Here is a 17,860-nt window from a genome sequence, read left to right on the forward strand (position 1 = left end):
GTTTAATATAGTAGGCTTAATAAGGAAGATGATAAAGCAGAAAACTCTTTTCGTAGGTTGTGCAATAAGTTGTTATAATGATTTTCGGCCAATTTTCACCAAAATTTTTCGTGTCCATTCTTTAATAATAAAGACACATTTCGGGAACGGCTTTGCCGTACCCTATGTCAGTATTGCCAGGTCTTCGGCATGAGAAAACATCCCTCTCGGTCTAAAAAAACGTCATTTCCTACCCAAAAACGTCCTTTTCAAATGTATGAACAAAGAATTGTTCTTATTAAACTTTTATTGTATACAAAGGTACATATGTACGTAAGGTATATTAATATCTCATTTGCTCTGTCTTATTTAAAATTCTTTCTACACTGGTTTGAGATCGTAAATGTAAAAATCATTTTATACATACACTTGTGATCAGCTCAGTCATCAATTTTGGCTGTTTATTTTTTATTTATATAATGTTTATTATTTTTCCATAAAAGCTTAGCTCATTATATAACAAACCAAATATAAATCCACATTTGAAACTTTGTGCAAAAATTATAAAAAATCTTCAAAATATCAGCTAGATTTTCAACTTTTTATTCCGATTTTGTAGAATTTTTTTGAGTATGCAGGTTGATAGCCCATTGAATTGTGAATAATGTGCAAGTTTTATGTTGCTAAGGAATCGCGTTGATTTTTAATATATATATATATATTTTTCTTGTAAACATTTGGTTAAGTGGTCTGTTGTCGAAAACGCTAAGTTACGTTCTGTTAAGAAGGAACATAGCAATATTTCAGCCTTTTTACGTTCATTACATTTTAAATAAGGGGCCCCATGCGACTAATTGTGTAATTTTCTTTATGCGGTTAAATAAGGGTTTAGTCAACTGTGTCCAAAGAAAAAATATTTTTTGAAGCAGCTGCTGAAAAAAGCTTATAAAGATTTATTAGGGAAATAATTCAAAACCAGTTCTACTTACAAGATTTAGTAACAGAGAAAAATTACTGCGAAGTTAAAAAACGTCATTTTTTACGCAAGAAACGTCCAAACGTCAACAGGATACAAAAAACGTCCAAATGACGTTAAAAACATCAACCTGGTAACGCTGCCCTATGTACACAAAATGCAGCGATTCGTCGCAGCGCAACACTTGCATCTTGACGACTATCGCAATTTAACACACGGCACCTCCATTTTATTGGTTTTACGCAGTCTTGAACTCAAAAATTACTCACAAATTGCAAATTTACTCAATTTAAACTGATTTTTCATTTACAATTCAAATTTATCTTTGACTTCTCTGATTTATAAACAAAGATTTATTTACCACTTAACACAACTGTCAAAATCGGCAAAACCAAAGTAGCGGTACCACTGACGGCGCCACCTTTATTCACTGCAATACTCGCTAATGCAATAACAACACTTTACAATACTCGCTAAAAGAAATTACAACGCTTTACAAAAGTTGCTAACACATAAAACACAAAAAATATTACGACACCGCGTTCGAAAGGTATTTTAAACATCTTTCGTTTGATGAATTTGTATAAGAAATTTTGTGGAAAAAAGAGGTTTAATAAAAATATACGCAAAAAAATGGTTTTTATGAATTTTTTTCAAAAAACGCATTTTTAACATTGTCCATAAATATATTTTCTGAAATTTGTATTTGATTTTCTTTTGTTTGAGGTATCATATGACTACTTTATTCAGCCATTCAATTCTTTTTTCGTGCAACCCTGCGTGAGTTGAACGCAAAAGTTGCCTGAAAATTTGCCTTGTGCGAAAGCCCTATAAATCTAACGGTGGCAACGAGTTAAGAACCGTATACACCATGGAAGCGGTTTGTCAAACTTAAGAGCTACATAAATCACACAACCTGCTGGTTAAACCCATGATTCAATAACACAAGGTTGGATAACCTGGCAGTTGTCTCGCTCCCGCATTCTGCCTTAGCCTGTGTTGCTTTCTCTTTTGATTTATAGAAACTACTACTAAAAGATAAGGAGAAATATTGTCTTCGTATAAAAAGTTCAACAGGCAACACTGCCTACAGTTTCATCGATTGTTTCGAGGAAATTGATTTTCTTATTGCGCAAATTCAAGTAAGTATGCCAAAAAATCAAAAATAATAGAGCTATTTTGAATTAAAATAACAATTTACATATTTCTTTGCAGAGTATCGGAGTTATTCAAAAACCTGCGTTTTACAGCAAGTGCAGCCGTTACCAATAAGTTTTGCATGCTAGGATCTCTGTGTGTCCGTCTATGTTTGGCTGGTGCAGTCCACTGGGAATTACAGCTGCATAGCCGTTACATACTTCCAAGTAAATATACCAACCCATAAAAGTGAAAGTGTAAATATCAATAAAGCTTTTTTCTTGTGCAGGTCAGGATCACTTTGTGTGTCCGTCCACCAAATGTAATTCAATTTAAGATATTGAACATGTAATTTTTAAATGCAACAAATATAGAAAATTTTTTAAAAGAATTAATTTATATACATTGTATCAATTGCATCTTTACTAGCTGTATATTTCTTCATATCGCACACCGTCTTCAAAAGTCACAACTCAAATCATACGTTTGTTAGAAAATGCGAAAAACTACATATTTGTTAGCACATGATAATCATATGGGCTAGGGCGACTTTACCTTAGGTTTTTTTTTTACAAATTATAACAAGAATTTGATCCAGCTTTTGCTGAAAGGTAAATAAAAGCTCTGTGTACATTTTTAGCGCATAATCTCAAAAATGCCAAATTTGGAGTTGTGACTCTTTTGGTGTGCAATACAGTCCCTTTGAATAAAGGATTTGTTTGAATTCCATTAATTTTATTTAATATATACTGGAGTTTTAATGAAACCATGGTTTGTTTTGAATATTTGGTTTGTGTTAAATATTTGGGAATATTTGTCGATAACATTTTTCTTTGGTCAGAATTTTATGTGAATAAAATTCTCTCATTCTTCATTTATTTCATTTTTAATATCTATATAAGCATGTTTAATACACCATAAAAAAGTTAATTCATTGTCTATTGTGTAGATCAATGGAATGTGCTTTAATATTTTAATTCAATATAATATACAAAAAACGCATTTTAGCACTACCAGACTACTTTTCCTACTACATTTTCACAAAAGGGGATAAAATGGTTATGCAGCGTTTTTGCTGCATTTAAAATGCAACATTTAGCACTTTCGAACATATGTTTTCGAAGAGCGTTCATGCTATCGCATTTAGCAAATGTACATTTACGCGAGTTCGAAATCGTATGCTTTTGACAAACAGCCGTGTTCCAGTCGCTTATTCAGATCCGTATCCATTACGATAAATTCTCACGGAAAAGATAATGTGCAAAAACCCCTACTGAAAAGGAAAAATAAATTCTAAACCGAAAATTCAATACAAAAACCTGAATTGTTTTAACCATAACCGAACATTTGTTTGTGTATATATTCATTTGTCGGTGCTGCCAATTATATTTTCCACACCTAATTAGGAAACAAAACAACCAGAGTTGATCACAAATTAATCCAGATTTCTATCAGCATCATATCGATGTTGAATTTGCGTAACTTTTCTTTATCCAAATAATGTAAAATAATAAATGAAATCTCGATCGGCGATCACTGAAACGCAGCTAGCGGTTGTATACTCGAAAAAGCAATGTTGCCACTTTTTCTCATTAAACCATGTTCGAATCGTGGAAATTTTGGAAGATCACAGAGATGCTTTTAGCATTTAGATTCTAAATGCAAAGATTGAGTTGCATTTAGTTGCATTTAGATGACGAATTTTGTATGGATAAATGTACATTTGGAGTAGCATTTAGAGCTAAATGCGCTAAATGTACATTTACGCGTAAGCAAAAACAGCCCATTACCCGCTTTCTCCTCCTTCTCAAATGCAACCTTACAAGGCAGTCGATTGACACAAATGTCAATATTTATCCAATCTTGTATTATTGAATCATGGGTTAAACCTAATTTAGTATTTTCCCATACACTTTTTTGTAGATGAAAAATAAATTTCAACTTAAATATCGATATTGCGGGTAAAGTATCGATGTCTTCGACATATCGACCTGGGAATATCGATTAAAAAAATCGATTATAGCACCATGAAATATCGATATTCAGAATAATCGATACGAGATCGACCTAGTTTTACATCACTATTTCGCACCACTCGTTCGCTTCTTCCTCTGCTTCTTCAAAATTATTCTTTACACTCTCATTATTCTCAAAATAATGTGACGTCGCACCTAGTTGCTCTCAGCTCGATTTTTGCAATCTCGTATTCTATCATTCTTGACTTTATAATTTATTTTAACGAATTCTCTGTGATTTGTGCGAAATCACATTAATGCTGGAATATTTTTGCAAAAAAATGCGGCATTTTGGTGCGCCAAATGATTATTGTATACCTTAATTTATCCAAACAGCATTATTATTATATTTAAATCAGCTAAAGTATTTTTTTGTTTGATTTGGTACTTTGAGTGTAGTAGTTTTAAATAACGATTAGGTAACTGTATTTACCGTTTAATGTGCGTATATGAATCAAATTATTCGTTAATGCAACAGCTAAGAGTCCGCGTGTTTTCTTTGTGCAAATAAGTGATTTAAAAATGTGTATGTGAGTTTAATCTGTTTAAACTATATACGTTTTTTGGAAGTGAAGACGACTGCAAAATAAATGCAGAAGTCTTGCGTCAACTCCAGGAGTGGGGTTTGATTCCAATGGAAGGGCACTACTTGTGTGATCAGGGCATCCATTGATATTGGTAGATTGCCATTGGTCCATTGATGGTTACATGTGGAGGTAACGTTTGATTTGTGCTAAAAAAAAGATATATATATTTTTACCGATGCCGGAAAATAAGCAAAATCGGATACCGTACGCGCACCTGTAATGTACAGGATTCCTTGCGGAAAAATACATTTTTTGAAAAATCCAAGCTTGCCATTGTCAAGCTTATATCATTTGCGTTAAAAAAAAAACGTTACGCAAGATTTTATGATGGACGAACTTAATAGGAGCGTTCCTTATCTCCCAGAAATAGTCAGAAAAAGTCCGAAGTAGTCAGATTTAGTCCAAAAAGCGTTCCTTAACTCGAAAATGACAGCAAAAATGAGAGAGCAACAGTCAGTGAGAGTGACTCTCATCAGTCCGAAGTAGTCAGATTTAGTCAGAAGAATTTTTTCTGGCAAAATCCTGAAAAGTGTCAAACTCAACTGAATTTAAATTAACGGAAATTAAAGGATACACTAAAAGTGAGAATAATCTAAAAAGTAAAAGAAATGAATTGAAATTGGAAGAAGGCAAAAAATAATTGATATAGCAAGTGTTTATTGTGCTTGTGCTTGTGTGAATGTGTTTTGTACATACATTTCTGTTCCTCTTTGACGTTAGTTTTGTTGTTGCCATTCTTTGGACTAAAAATTTGGTTTTTTGCGTTCCTTTACTTTTCCTGTTATTCTCTTTTAGTGAGCGCATTTTGCTTACGCTCTGGCATTTTGACACTTTTCAGATTTTAGTCCAAAAAGATAAGGAATGAACCTAATATAACTAGGCCTACTGCAGTTGACTGGTGTAATTTTTGTAGGGAAGTAGTGTACGATGCTATGGTGGTGAAGCATGGGAAAAATTGCAGGTGCGGGAGCTACAGTCGAAATTGACGAAAACAAATTTGGACGCTGAAAGTACCATCGAGGTCATGCGTTTAAAGGGCAGTGGATGTTTGGAGGTGTGGAGAGGGCTACAAACAAGTGTTTTCTTGTCCGCGTGGAGACAAGGGATAAAGAAACGTTGTTGAGCATAACAGAGGAATGGATTCTGCCAAATACGACGATTGTTTCGGATTTCTGGAAGGTAAGCTTGTATTATATTTAATTATATATACAATAAAGTAATAAATTTGAACGGGCCTACGATTGTTTGCAAAATGAGGGTTTTGTACACTTCAGAGTAAATCATTCGGTTAATTTTAAAGATCTTGAAACACAAAGCATAACAATACGAATGAGGGTCTTTGGCGACATGCTAAATACTCCATGCCGCAACATCACCGCAACAAAACGTTTTTCGAGGATATTTAACAAAGTTTATGGTTATGAGGCATTATAAGCATGGCAACATGGATCTCTTAAAAACATTTCTTGGTATGGGAGCTCTCTACAACCCTCTAAATCCTCATACTAGTGAAATCGTGGATGATTATGAGGTTGAAATTGTTTGAAGCTTCTTTACTTGTAGACAATAAATAGTAGTTTTTTCAGCATGGCTGTTTTCCACTCTAAGGGCCGGTTACTCAATGTCTGGTTAACACTAATCTGCGGTTAAACATCGTTATCGACGTTACCGACTCCCTGTTATATGCATGGAGTCGAAGACGTCGATAACGATGTTTAAACGCAGATTAGTGTTTACCAGACATTGAGTAACCGGTCCTAAGCGGTAGCGTTTTATTTTGGGGGAGGGTATTGAATTATTACACTTTTCTTTTTAAATTTCATGCAATTATAGCTGCTGCAGTTTTGTTCAGGAATACTGTGGATGGCAAACGGTTTTCAGCCCCTGTTCTTCGGCAACACAGAAAGGATAATTCTAATTAGTGAGGGTTATAATCGCGCGGCCGAAGGAGTTCTGTGCAAAAATACTGTGGACGCAAGTAAAAATTTAAATTTTTGGCCATTTTTCTTAGGGGTCCCTAGGGACCCATAGGGGGCCTAGTTGGTTGGGGTTGCATTTTTGTCAATGGCGGTTCATGTCCTTTCCAAAAAGTTAGGCTGGAGGTGCCGCGCCCACTCCCCCCTCGCCCACCGCCCCTTTAATGAACGCCCGTATTGGAAAGTTCCCTCTAACTATTTAATTAATTAAAAAGTTAATCACCGCCGTCGGATTATTATTATTGGCGTTAAAACGCGTCGATTGATACCACTTTCGAAATTTTTCGTCCATTTTTGGCCCTGTAAGCTAAAGTGCACTTTTACCGACTATTCAACTAAGGGCCGGTTACTCAATAGTTGCGTTCCAGATGCTTCACGATTTGCAGGTTTTTACAGGAAGTCGTTCCAGGTGACCACCTCCCATAAGGTTTACCGTTATAATCTGCTCAAAAAGCTCTATCGACTCCTATTTTTGGTTTTTTTTTCTAGCGAAACGGTGGGTATTCTTTACTTGTTCCATATTTTCTTGCCTTAATAAGCGTACAGCGTAAAAATTATGCAAATACTGACGCGATAAATATTGAACATGTAGCATTCGTGCGCGATCCATCAATCCATCAATATCGAACGCGATCCAAATATCGTGAAAATTACGGACCGTGTGACGGGCCCTTAGGTTTCGATATCAAGAGAGTATCGAGTAAAGAGTCGTATTTACCTTTTGTGTTCTTCACTACAAAACGATTTATCTTCTATTTATAAAAAATTTGGAAAATAATGGAGCTGCAAGAGTCACCTGAAGTAGAAGAATTGAATGAGAAAATAAAGACAAGACGAGAAGCTCGAAGGAGAAAAATCCTTGAAAATGCCAAGAGCAGGTTGGAGAAGCTAAGTATGAAGCAATCTGGTGGCGGTGATACCGAATTGATAAATGAACGTTCGAGTAGGTTCATATTTAGTTTATGCGGGTTCTATTTTAATTGTTTTTCATTTAAGATTTCCTAACACAGGAAACTTGTGAATATTCCGATCCTGAAGTTGAACCAGATATTCCGGAGCATTTACAAATGCCATTTCGCCAGTTTGAAACCACATTCAGGGGGTTTGATGATACCATAAATCACTCGGATCTTCATGAAAAAGAAAAGCCGTTTATAAAGTATAAATTGCACGTCGTATTAGCAGTGACAATCGCTTACATTGCGTCCTTAATTCTAAATGTAAATGAGGAAAGGACGTTTTACGTGATTATACCGGTGACGTTGGTGATTATATGTGATCTCACAATTTTCCAACAAAGGCAGCAAAATCCGATGATTCATATGTTGGTACTTTTTGGGATAAGATCTCAGGAAATTGTTCACGCGTTAAGTATGGCGGGTAAAATACAAAATATTGTGACAGATTTATCAATCTTCATATTTTATTTTTGCATAGCTACCTGCTTTGGCAATCAATTTGTCCGTTTAGCCGATATTAAATAAATGGCAAAGTTTATAAACCTTTATAAAAATTTAAAACAAATTACTTATTTTATTGGGAAAATTTTAGTAGTCGGAGGGCAAATTCTAGAAAAAGTTGCGATGAGGAGGGGTAGAATAGGACTCCCTGATTTCAAAAATAACCCCCTTTTTTCTGGAAACCCTATAGTTTTTACATAATTTGTTAAAGTTTTCGTATAAACGATAAGTAAGATAGCAAAATAACATCAAACTGGGTCTGCCACACTAAAATTTTGAATAATAAAAGCGGGTTTTTAATTCGGAACTTTCACTTAGAGCGTGTGTGAATCGGTAAAAAGTTCGCGGCGAGTGAATTTTTCACAACTATGAGGTGAATAAAATTTCAGTGGCTATGAAATTTTTGACAAATGCATAGAAAATTTTGACAATCGCAAAGATTGTTGATGTGTGTAATTTTTCGTTGAATAAAAGCTTAAATTGATGAATTGCAATCAACGATGATAGATGTTTTCTTAAAATATTAATTTCACTCCAATTTGTAATATTTTTTCCGCATAAATCTGCGATTATCAAAAATTTACTGCTGTCAAAAAATATTTAATTTCACACAGCAGATTGGCAAAACTGTCTCACCATAGTAAAAATATTATTCAACAGCTTTCCCAATAGAACTTAGTTACCGATTCACACAGGCCCTTAGTAGAATTCTCCTTTCTGTGTAGCCGAAGAAGAGGGGCTGAACACCTTTCTGCGCAGGCGGCCTTCGGTCGCACTTAGGGATTATAACCCTCACTAAGAGGAGTTCTCCTTTCTGTGTTGCCAAAGAAGGGGGGCTGCAAACCTTTTGAAGAGAACAACTTTCTGCGTAGGCGGCCTTCGGCCGCACTTAGGGATTGTAACCCTCACTACGTAGAATTCTCCTCTCTGTGTTGCAAAAGAATAGGGGCTGAATACCTTTTGCAGATAACCCCTTTATGCGTAGGCGGCCTTCGGCCGCACTTAGGGATTATAACCCTCCCTACGTAGAACTCACCTTTCTGTGTTGCCGAAGAAGGGGGGCTGCACACCTTTTGCATAGAACCACTTTCTGCGTAGGCGGCCTTCGGCCGCGCTTAGGGATTATAACTCTCACTACGTAGAATTCTCCTTTCTGTGTTGCCAAAGAAAAGGGGCTGAACACCATTTGCATAGAACACCTTTATGCGTAGGCGGCCTTCGGGCGCACTTAGGGATTATAACCCTCACTACGTAGAATTGTTTCTATTAAATTGTTTTGTACAGTATGGCAACACATCTTATGTGTCAGTTTGCACAGTTCGTCGCTGATCTATCCCCGTTTAGGTCGGCGAAGTATCTCAGAAGTTGCTCGTCCATAGGGCTACATTCGCTACGTATTCTTCTACTCAGGGCTGGCATCGATTCAAACCCAGGGCCAGAAATCTACTCCTGCTGTGTATGCCAGAGACGACTACACCACAACTCCACCTCAGTCAAGTGTAATGCCTGCGAGGGGTGGAGTCACCTCAGAGCCTGCTCAGGACTACGGACACATCGGCAGTAGACCACGTCGTATGTGGCCCCCTGCTGCTCAAACAGAGCAGCCTCCACGGCTAACCTCAGTCCACCTGAGCAGCCTCACACAGTCACCACAGCACAACAACATATTCAGCCTCATTGCGTAAGTCGTAAATTAGGCTGAATTGTACGACTTGACAACATTAGCATTGTCTACTGTCGTGCTGAAATAAGTAAACGACGAAAATTGTCGAAAACTATGCAGTGCTGCCAAGTTCTTCCGTTTTAATACACTAGTCGAGTAGAAATTTTAGACAATGACGCAAAATTTTCGATACGATTCGACTCTCGGAAAACGACTTGCATTCGGCACGACTCTCGCAATGAGGCTGAATAACACCACAGACCATACCACAGCCACGACAGACCACAGAACACATATAGCCGCACCACTACCCACACGCCGCCGCCAACAACTCCTGGTTCCTCCTACAATCTGCACGGTATGTCAGACCAGGATATTCCGTAATGTGACATCAGTCAAGTGCAACACCTGCCTTGGCTGGTGCCACTTTAGGGCATGCTCAGGTGTGTGCACCACGCGAGATTGGACGAGGAACTTCGAGGGCCCGTGTTGCGCTGCTCGGTCGCAGACCTCAACTGCGATGCCTCTCGCCACCACCACAGGGCGGCAACCACCTCAGCAGCGCACACAGCCAACGGCGTCACGACCACACACATCCCTCACACCCCGCATCACCACATGAAGCTCCTTCAATTTAACTGTAACGGGCTTCAGAGCAAGATCGAGGAGATAACCGTCTTCATGCACGATTGAGAGAATACAAAGGTTGCGCCAATCTCGGACCGCTATTCCTCTCTTAACGAATTTGACAGAATCGTTGTTTGCATGACGTCACACTGGTGCAACTTGTTTACGTTTTACTTGGAACATTTTTTCTTCTTCTTCCATTCTTGCTCACGTTTTGGCATTTCTCTCTCGCAATTGCACCAGTGTGACGTCACACAAAAGTTATTCTCAAAAATCCTCTCTGATCGGCGCAATATTGTATTCTTGGTCTTCATGGGAAGGCATATTGATAGCTGCGGTCCAAGAGACGAAATTGCACAGCAATTCAACACTGTTGAATTGTGCCGGGTGCAACGTGCACCGTCGAGATCGCGAGCGAGATAATGGTGGCGGCTTAGCGTTCATCACGCACCACACCGTACAGTATCGTCTTATCGAAGCAGACATCGACCGCAGGGATATCACCCTAGAATGTCAGGGCATTGCTATCCGGTCAGGCGATGATGAGCTCGAAATATTTAACGTTTATATACCCCCTGTCACCCGCTGCCCGCGCAGGATATCACCCTGACATAGGTGCGCTCCTCAGAGGTTAAAACCGTACGGTAGTAGGCGACTTTAATGCGCACCACGATCTTTGGCACTCAACCTGTTAAACGATCGTAGGGGAACTGACTTAGCTGAGCAGATAGACGATTCGACATTCTGCACAATTAACGACGACGCACCCACCAGGATTATGGGCAGCTGCTGCAGCTCGCCAGACATAACAATAGTCAGCGCTGGTCTGATAAACAGCATATCTGGGCGACCTATGCTGACTTTAGCATCAGACCATCTGCCCATAGTCATCTCGATCGATAAATCAACCGACTTTTCTTCCGCGGAACACTGGACCTATATCAACTTTTCTAAAGCTGATTGGAAAGGCTTCGCGGATTTTACTGAAAACACCTTCGCTGCTCTCCCCACACCAACCGACGTCCACCTTGGTGAACGTAAGTTCCGCAGGGCTGTCACCGCTGCTGCAGCTCGCTTCGTACCGGCAGGATGTATTACGGACCCACGTCCAAATTTCCCTGCCGAAGCGCCTGTTCTAGCCGATGAGCTTGATAGCCTTCGTCAGGCCGATCCCGGAGATCCCCGTATCAGGGATCTCAACGCGGAGATTCGGCAACTAGTAAACGTACATAAGCGGAAGAAGTGGGAAGAGCATCTGAAGACCTCTAACTTCACCTCTGGTGTGAGTAAGCTTTGGTCAACCGTGAGGTCACTGTCCAATCCGACGAAGCACGACGACAGAGTCGAAATTTCCTTCGGCGACCATGCTTCGTCGGACCCGGAGCGATGCGCGAGCTATTTTAGCCGGTAGTTGATACTGCATCCTTCGGTGGACAAAGCGAAGCGTCGAGTGACCAGAAGGCTGCACAAACTGCCAACAACCTGTGCCCCCCTTGCTTTCACTTGCGGTGAAGTTCAGGTGGCCATCGGGAAGGCGAAAGCCTCCAAAGCCATGGGTCCCGACGGAATATGCATGCTGATGCTGAAAAAATTCGGTCCAGCGGGGGTAGCGTACCTAACGGAGGTCCTCAATTTGTCTATGGCCACTCTTATCATCCCAGACATCTGGAAGGTGGGGAGAGTGGTCCCACTGCTCAATCCGGGGAAACCTGCCAACAAAGAAGATTCTTATCGGCCGATAACACTCCTTTCCCCGGTAGCGAAGACACTCGAGGCCTTGATGCTCCCGTATTTCACAAACCACTTGACCCCAGCGAAGCATCAGCATGGTTTCCGTAAAGTGCACAGTACAACAACAGCACTTAACGCCATAAACACTCAAATAACTCGTGGCCTTAGCCGAAACCGTCCCTGTGAGAGAACGATTCTAGTAGCGTTGGACTTGTCAAAGGCGTTTGACACCGTCTGCCATTCTACGCTACTTGAGGATATAGAGGCTTCCTCTCTCCCACAGAGGCTCAAACTGTGGTCGGCAAATTATCTGAGTGGTCGACACTCGCCGGTAATGTTTAGAGACAAATCGAGTAAACTTAGAAAAATATAACAGGGGGTTCCACAGGGTGGTGTCCTTTCCCCGCTACTGTTTACCTTTTACATTTCAAAGCTCCCTCAACCACCAGAGGGAGTCTCGATTGTCTCTTACGCCGACGGTTGTTCGGTCATGGCGACTGGGAATGGAATTGATGACCTGTGTTCGAAAGTAAACGGGTATCTCTCCGAACTTTCTCGCTTCTTCACTGCAAAGTGTCTAGCCCTCTCCCCTACCAAATCCTCTGCGACCCTGTTCACAACCTGGACGAAGGAGGTCAGGCTACCGCTGGGAATTCACGTCGATGACACACCAATTCCGACGGTGAATAATCCCAAAATACTCGGAGTAACATTCTACAGCCTGCTCTCCTTCTCTGCGCACGCAACCGCCAGGACAGGATGCCTCCTGATGTCGCCCGAAAATCACCTCCACAACGAGGCACAAAAGCTCCCCATAAAGGAGGCACAACATAATGCTCTGCAAGCAGTTTCAGACCGGAAGCCACAGAAGTGGCCACCCAAACAGACAGCTGCTTGCAGAGGAGCCCTCGCCTAGGCATGTCAGGAGGCATCTATATGAACTGACGGGTGAAGTCCAGAGGTTCATCAAGCAACCTCTGGACCCGACAGCTTACCGACTGGCCCTTAACGGCATTCAGTCAGGGAGTCAGTCTCGAGTTATGTATACTCTAGACCTGTGAATGCCGTTCTAGGCACACCACCACCGGACATAGACGAGACGGAGCTTCATCTGCCTCGGGAGACACGAACGACAATAGCCCAACTTCGCTCTGGCTACTGCAGCAGGTTAAACTCCTACCTAAGTAGATTGAATGAGGATGTGTCAAATGAGTGTCCGGCATGCGGAGAGACCCCACATGACTCGAGACATCTCTTCGCATGCCCGGAAAACCCAACAACCCTAACGGCTTTGTCCTTGTGGACCGACCGATAGAGGCTGCACGCTTCCTAGGGCAGCCGTTAGTGGATCTTGACGACAACGACTGAGATATCAACCGATCTGAGCGGGGTTTTTGTAGCCGCTACAACAACAACGACATTGTCGTACGTTAATTTCGGCAGGTTGAGGGAAATCGCGATTGAAGTCTCTGAAAATGTTACTAGTTCACAAAATTCTTAAATTATTTAATTTTTAATGTTTATTGTTAATTAGTTTTGAGTTTATGAAGGATTTTATTTAGTTAAATTTTGTCGTAAACGTCATTTGTCCACAATTTGGCAGCCACTTTGTATGAAATACGACAAAATGTGATCAAAATTTCTACCAAATTAACGACACTTTTTACTCAATATCTCGGAAACTAAAGAAGATATCCAAAAATGGACAACGCCATTTTTAAAATATTGATTAGTTTGATATGGTTGCATCACTAACTAAATTTTTACTAAATTATCAAAAAAATTGTAGTCAATATCTCGGAAACTAAAGGAGATATCTAAAAACTGATAACACCAATCGAAAGACCTTATTTCAAAATATATAACTGCATCTAGAACTAAAAATCGTCAAAATGGCGCTTACGTCGATCTTTTACCCAGGCGATGAGTTGTGTTATTAGGTTCCTTCCCTAAAAGCCTGATTATGGCAACTTAACTTAACGGAACGTAGAACTTAGAGAATCAAAATGAAACATATATCTACGTGTCATTAAGTTACGTTAAGTTTCGGCTGTTCATTTATAAGCAACACCCATTTAGTAGAATTTTTAAGAGAGAACCGTAAGTTACGTTAAGTTGCCATAATCAGACCATAACAATCCCCACCGGATCCGGTATTTAGAAAATAAGCGAAAAGTTTGCTCTGAAAAATGGAACATAGTCCAGAAGTACGGGAACGCAAAAAACCACATTTCGTGCCCAGCATTTGAAAGAGCTGATTCATGTTTTTGATTTTGTCACTTAAATGCAAATACATACTTGGAAATTGAATTTTGGTTTCACAAATTTGATTTTAAGCTATAAAGATTGAAAATGCATCAACAGGCCACTCACTATTTTTTAAAAGCACCAAGTAAATGCAGGCGACATGTAAACACAAAAAAGCTGGCGGGTTACTCTCTAATGCGATTCGAAAAGCAAATGCGATCCGAAAGGCTATCAGCACTCTCTCACCTCTATTCTGCAACTCTTTCGTATTCGGATTTTGCTACGAATCGTAGAAATAGTATGCTGCAATCCGAATCGTATTTTCGAATTTTCGAAATTCGTAACAATGGCATGCCTAAAAACGAACGAGGAAGCTTTTTTGCGTAATTTTGTACGAAAACAATTCTGTGTCGGAGGCGAAATAAAAGATGTAAATCGATGTGTGTTTGCAATAAATATTGGTGGTGTTCATTTAAACAGATAAATTTGCCTTTCGCATATAATATTTTTATCCCCTGCTTTATATAAGCGAGCAAAAAAGAATATTTGTTGTCCCTTATCGAGAAACTTGGATCCGGTTTAGTTAATGTACAACGATTTTCCGTTGTTGTGTCCAAACGCATAACCCGAATCCAAAAACTTTAACATACACGTGTAATCAAAGGATTCACATTTTATTCCTTTCCACTTTGTTTTCCTTCATTCAGCTATCTTCGAAAAACAACTGATAGCTGGCAATGCTGCACATGTTTCCACAAGGGTTGCAGCATGTGGATTTTTCGTTTTTCGTAGCGTAGCTACGAATTACGAATTACGAAAACTCGGGTTCTTGTGCATATCACTCCGGCTACGACGTCCACAGTATTTTTGCGAAGAACCCACGTCGAAATTTGCAGAAAAGTGCATAGTGCAAACCGAGTTTATTAATAAGCTAGTGGTAGGAAATTTGAAACATTTATCTTAAATAAAATGTGAATCCTTTGATTACACGTGTATGTCAAAGTTTTTGGATTCGGGTTATGCGTTTGGACACAACAACGGAAAATCGTTGTACATTAACTAAACCGGACCCAAGTTTCTCGATAAGGGGCAACAAATAATCTTTTTTGCTCGCTTATATAAAGCAGTGGATAAAAATATGGAGTGCAATGGGGTATAGTCATTACGCTGGGTATCCAGTTACAGTTGCATGGCTATACTCAATCCCGACTCTTGCGTCCTCGTTCGCGCACTCTGGGCAACGTGACCAACGCATGTGCGAGATGCGGTAACCAATCCGAGTGGTGCCTTGGGTCACGGCAGAAAGAGAGGGAGCTTCGGTGGGGCCACTCTGACTTATTCGGTTTAAAGGCTCACTGAAGTCTGCAGCGTCTGTTCACCAGTAGGTGCGGCTGCAAGCGGGTGTCTGCTTGGAGCAAGCGGCTCGCTATATAAACGTGTATTTGGTTGCGAAACCACCCCCGTCCCAACAATGGGTTGTGCGCTGGGTTTGGGACCCGCCACGTAAAAAACACTTCCAGTGAAGAAGCAAGGCAAAGCCTCGGATGAGACCCCCCCTTATGATGACGACCACGGCAAACGTTTAAAGGACTACGATTTGAGGGCATGCAAGGAAGGTGCCTCTGCCCGGCTGGTTGATGTCCTCGTAAGGGCAAAAGCTGACATCACCGCCATCCAAGAAATGCGTTGGACGGAGCAAGGCAAACAATGTCTGGGGCCTTGCGACGTCTACTACAGCTGCCATGTACAGGAGCGCAAATTCGGAGTTGGATTTGTGGTGGGAGAGAGACTCCGTCGCCGAGTACTGTTGTTCACCCCGGTGGACGAGCGTCTAGCCACAATCCGCATCAAAGCGAGATTCTTCAACATATCGGTCATCTGCGCCCATGCCCCGATGGAAGAGAAGGATGAGGCATCCAAGGATCTCTTCTATGAGCGCCTGGAAGGCACGTACGAGCGCTGCCCCCGTCATGATATCAAAATCGTGCTTGGCGACTTCAATGCCAGGGTTGGCAAGGAAGGGATCTTTGGAACCACCGTCGGAAAATTCAGCCTCCACGACGAAACGTCCGACAACGGATTGAGGCTGATCGACTTCGCCGGGTAGTGGTACGATTTGGAGTGTCAGGAAGCTCCAGAGAGAAAAGATGCCGCCTACAGGGCCACGTTGCGATCGGGCGCAACGCGCGCTTGTGGGACCGCTATAGGGATCTGAAGAGGGAAGCGAGACGTATTTGCCGCAACAAGAAGAGAGAGGCCGAAATACGTGAGTGCGAAGAGCTTGAAATGCTGGCCGACAGGAGGAATGCCCGAAAATTTTACCAGAGGGTTAGGCGACTTACGGAAGGTTTAAAGACCGAGGCGCACTCCTGTAAGAACTATAATGGCGACCTAGTAACTGATGTCTAGAGCGTACTCAAATTATGGAGGAAACAATTTTCCGCCCCACTAAATAGTAGCAGCACGGAAAGTTGTGGAGAAGAAGAACTCGAGCCCGCAGTCGATGATGACGGAGTCGACGTTCCACCGGCTAACAATGACGAGGTACGTATAGCAATAACGCGGCTGAAAAACAACAAAGCCGCTGGAGCTGACAGCCTGCCAGCTGAGCTATTCAAGTACGGCGGCGAGGATTTGATAAGCTGCATGCATCAACTCTTGTGCAGAATATGGTCAGATGAACGCATGCCCGATGACTGGAATTTAAGTGTGCTCTGCCCAATCCACAAGAAAGGTGACCCTGCCATTCGCGCCAACTACCGCGCGATCAGCCTTCTAAGCATAGGTTACAAGGTCTTATCGAGACTTATCAGACTTCTTTAATCTTATGTTGGAGAAGATAATAAGAGCTGCAGAACTGAACCGCTCAGGAACAATTTACGACAAGAGCGTGCAATTGCTGGCTTATGCCGATGACATCGACATCATCGGTAACAAAAACCGCGCCGTCTGTTCTGCTATTTCCAGGTTGGATAGGGAAGCAAAGCGAATGGGTCTGGTGGTAAACGAGGACAAGACGAAGTATCTCCTGTCATCAAACAAACAGTCAGCACATTCGCGCCTTGGCACCCACGTCACTGTTGACAGTTACAATTTCGAGAAAGTAGAGAATTTCGTTTACTTGAGAACCAGCATTAACACTGATAATAATGTCAGCATTGAAATCCAACGTAGAATCACTCTTTCCAACAAGTGCTACTTTGGACTGAGTAGGCAATTCAGGAGTAAAGTCCTCTCTCGACATGGACAATGACAACATCCGATGAGGCGGCTCTTGGAGTATTTGAGAGAAAGATTTTGCGGAAGATTTACGGGCCTTTACGCGATGGCGACGGCGAGTACCGCAGACGATGGAACGATGAGCTGTATGAGCTTTACAACGATATGGGCATAGTGCAGTGAATAAGATACAGCTTCTCCGCTGGCTTGGTCATGTCGTTCGAATGAACACCGACGCTCCAG

At 41.1% G+C, this 17,860-nt stretch overlaps 1 protein-coding gene across 2 annotated transcripts; it reads left to right on the plus strand.

The window, feature by feature from the left end:
* The first annotated feature begins 7,366 nt into the window (after positions 1–7,366).
* Positions 7,367–8,194, plus strand: LOC118736638. 2 transcript variants are annotated; one of them, XM_036466684.1, is made up of 2 exons: positions 7,367–7,613; positions 7,667–8,194. In XM_036466684.1, exons 1-2 carry the CDS (start codon positions 7,448–7,450, stop codon positions 8,152–8,154), a joined length of 654 nt encoding a protein of 217 aa, XP_036322577.1. In that variant the 5' UTR covers positions 7,367–7,447; the 3' UTR covers positions 8,155–8,194. The 2 variants fall into 2 exon arrangements, with proteins under 2 accessions (XP_036322577.1, XP_036322578.1); XM_036466685.1 differs by having other exon boundaries at positions 7,384–7,562.
* The last annotated feature ends 9,666 nt before the right edge of the window (positions 8,195–17,860 follow it).

This window comes from Rhagoletis pomonella, unplaced genomic scaffold (assembly GCF_013731165.1).
Source record: "Rhagoletis pomonella isolate Grant_MI unplaced genomic scaffold, Rhpom_1.0 Rhpom_scaffold_00003, whole genome shotgun sequence".
Lineage (NCBI taxonomy): Eukaryota > Metazoa > Arthropoda > Insecta > Diptera > Tephritidae > Rhagoletis > Rhagoletis pomonella.

What these genes read in the sequence shown, in the direction of transcription:
- LOC118736638 (XM_036466684.1), top strand. Translation starts at nt 7,448, where the DNA reads ATGGAGCTGCAAGAGTCACCTGAAGTAGAAGAATTGAATGAGAAAATA. An exon ending in ATTGATAAATGAACGTTCGA is followed by an intron (nt 7,614 to 7,666) that starts GTAGGTTCATAT and finishes TTTTCATTTAAG; the next exon opens with ATTTCCTAACACAGGAAACT.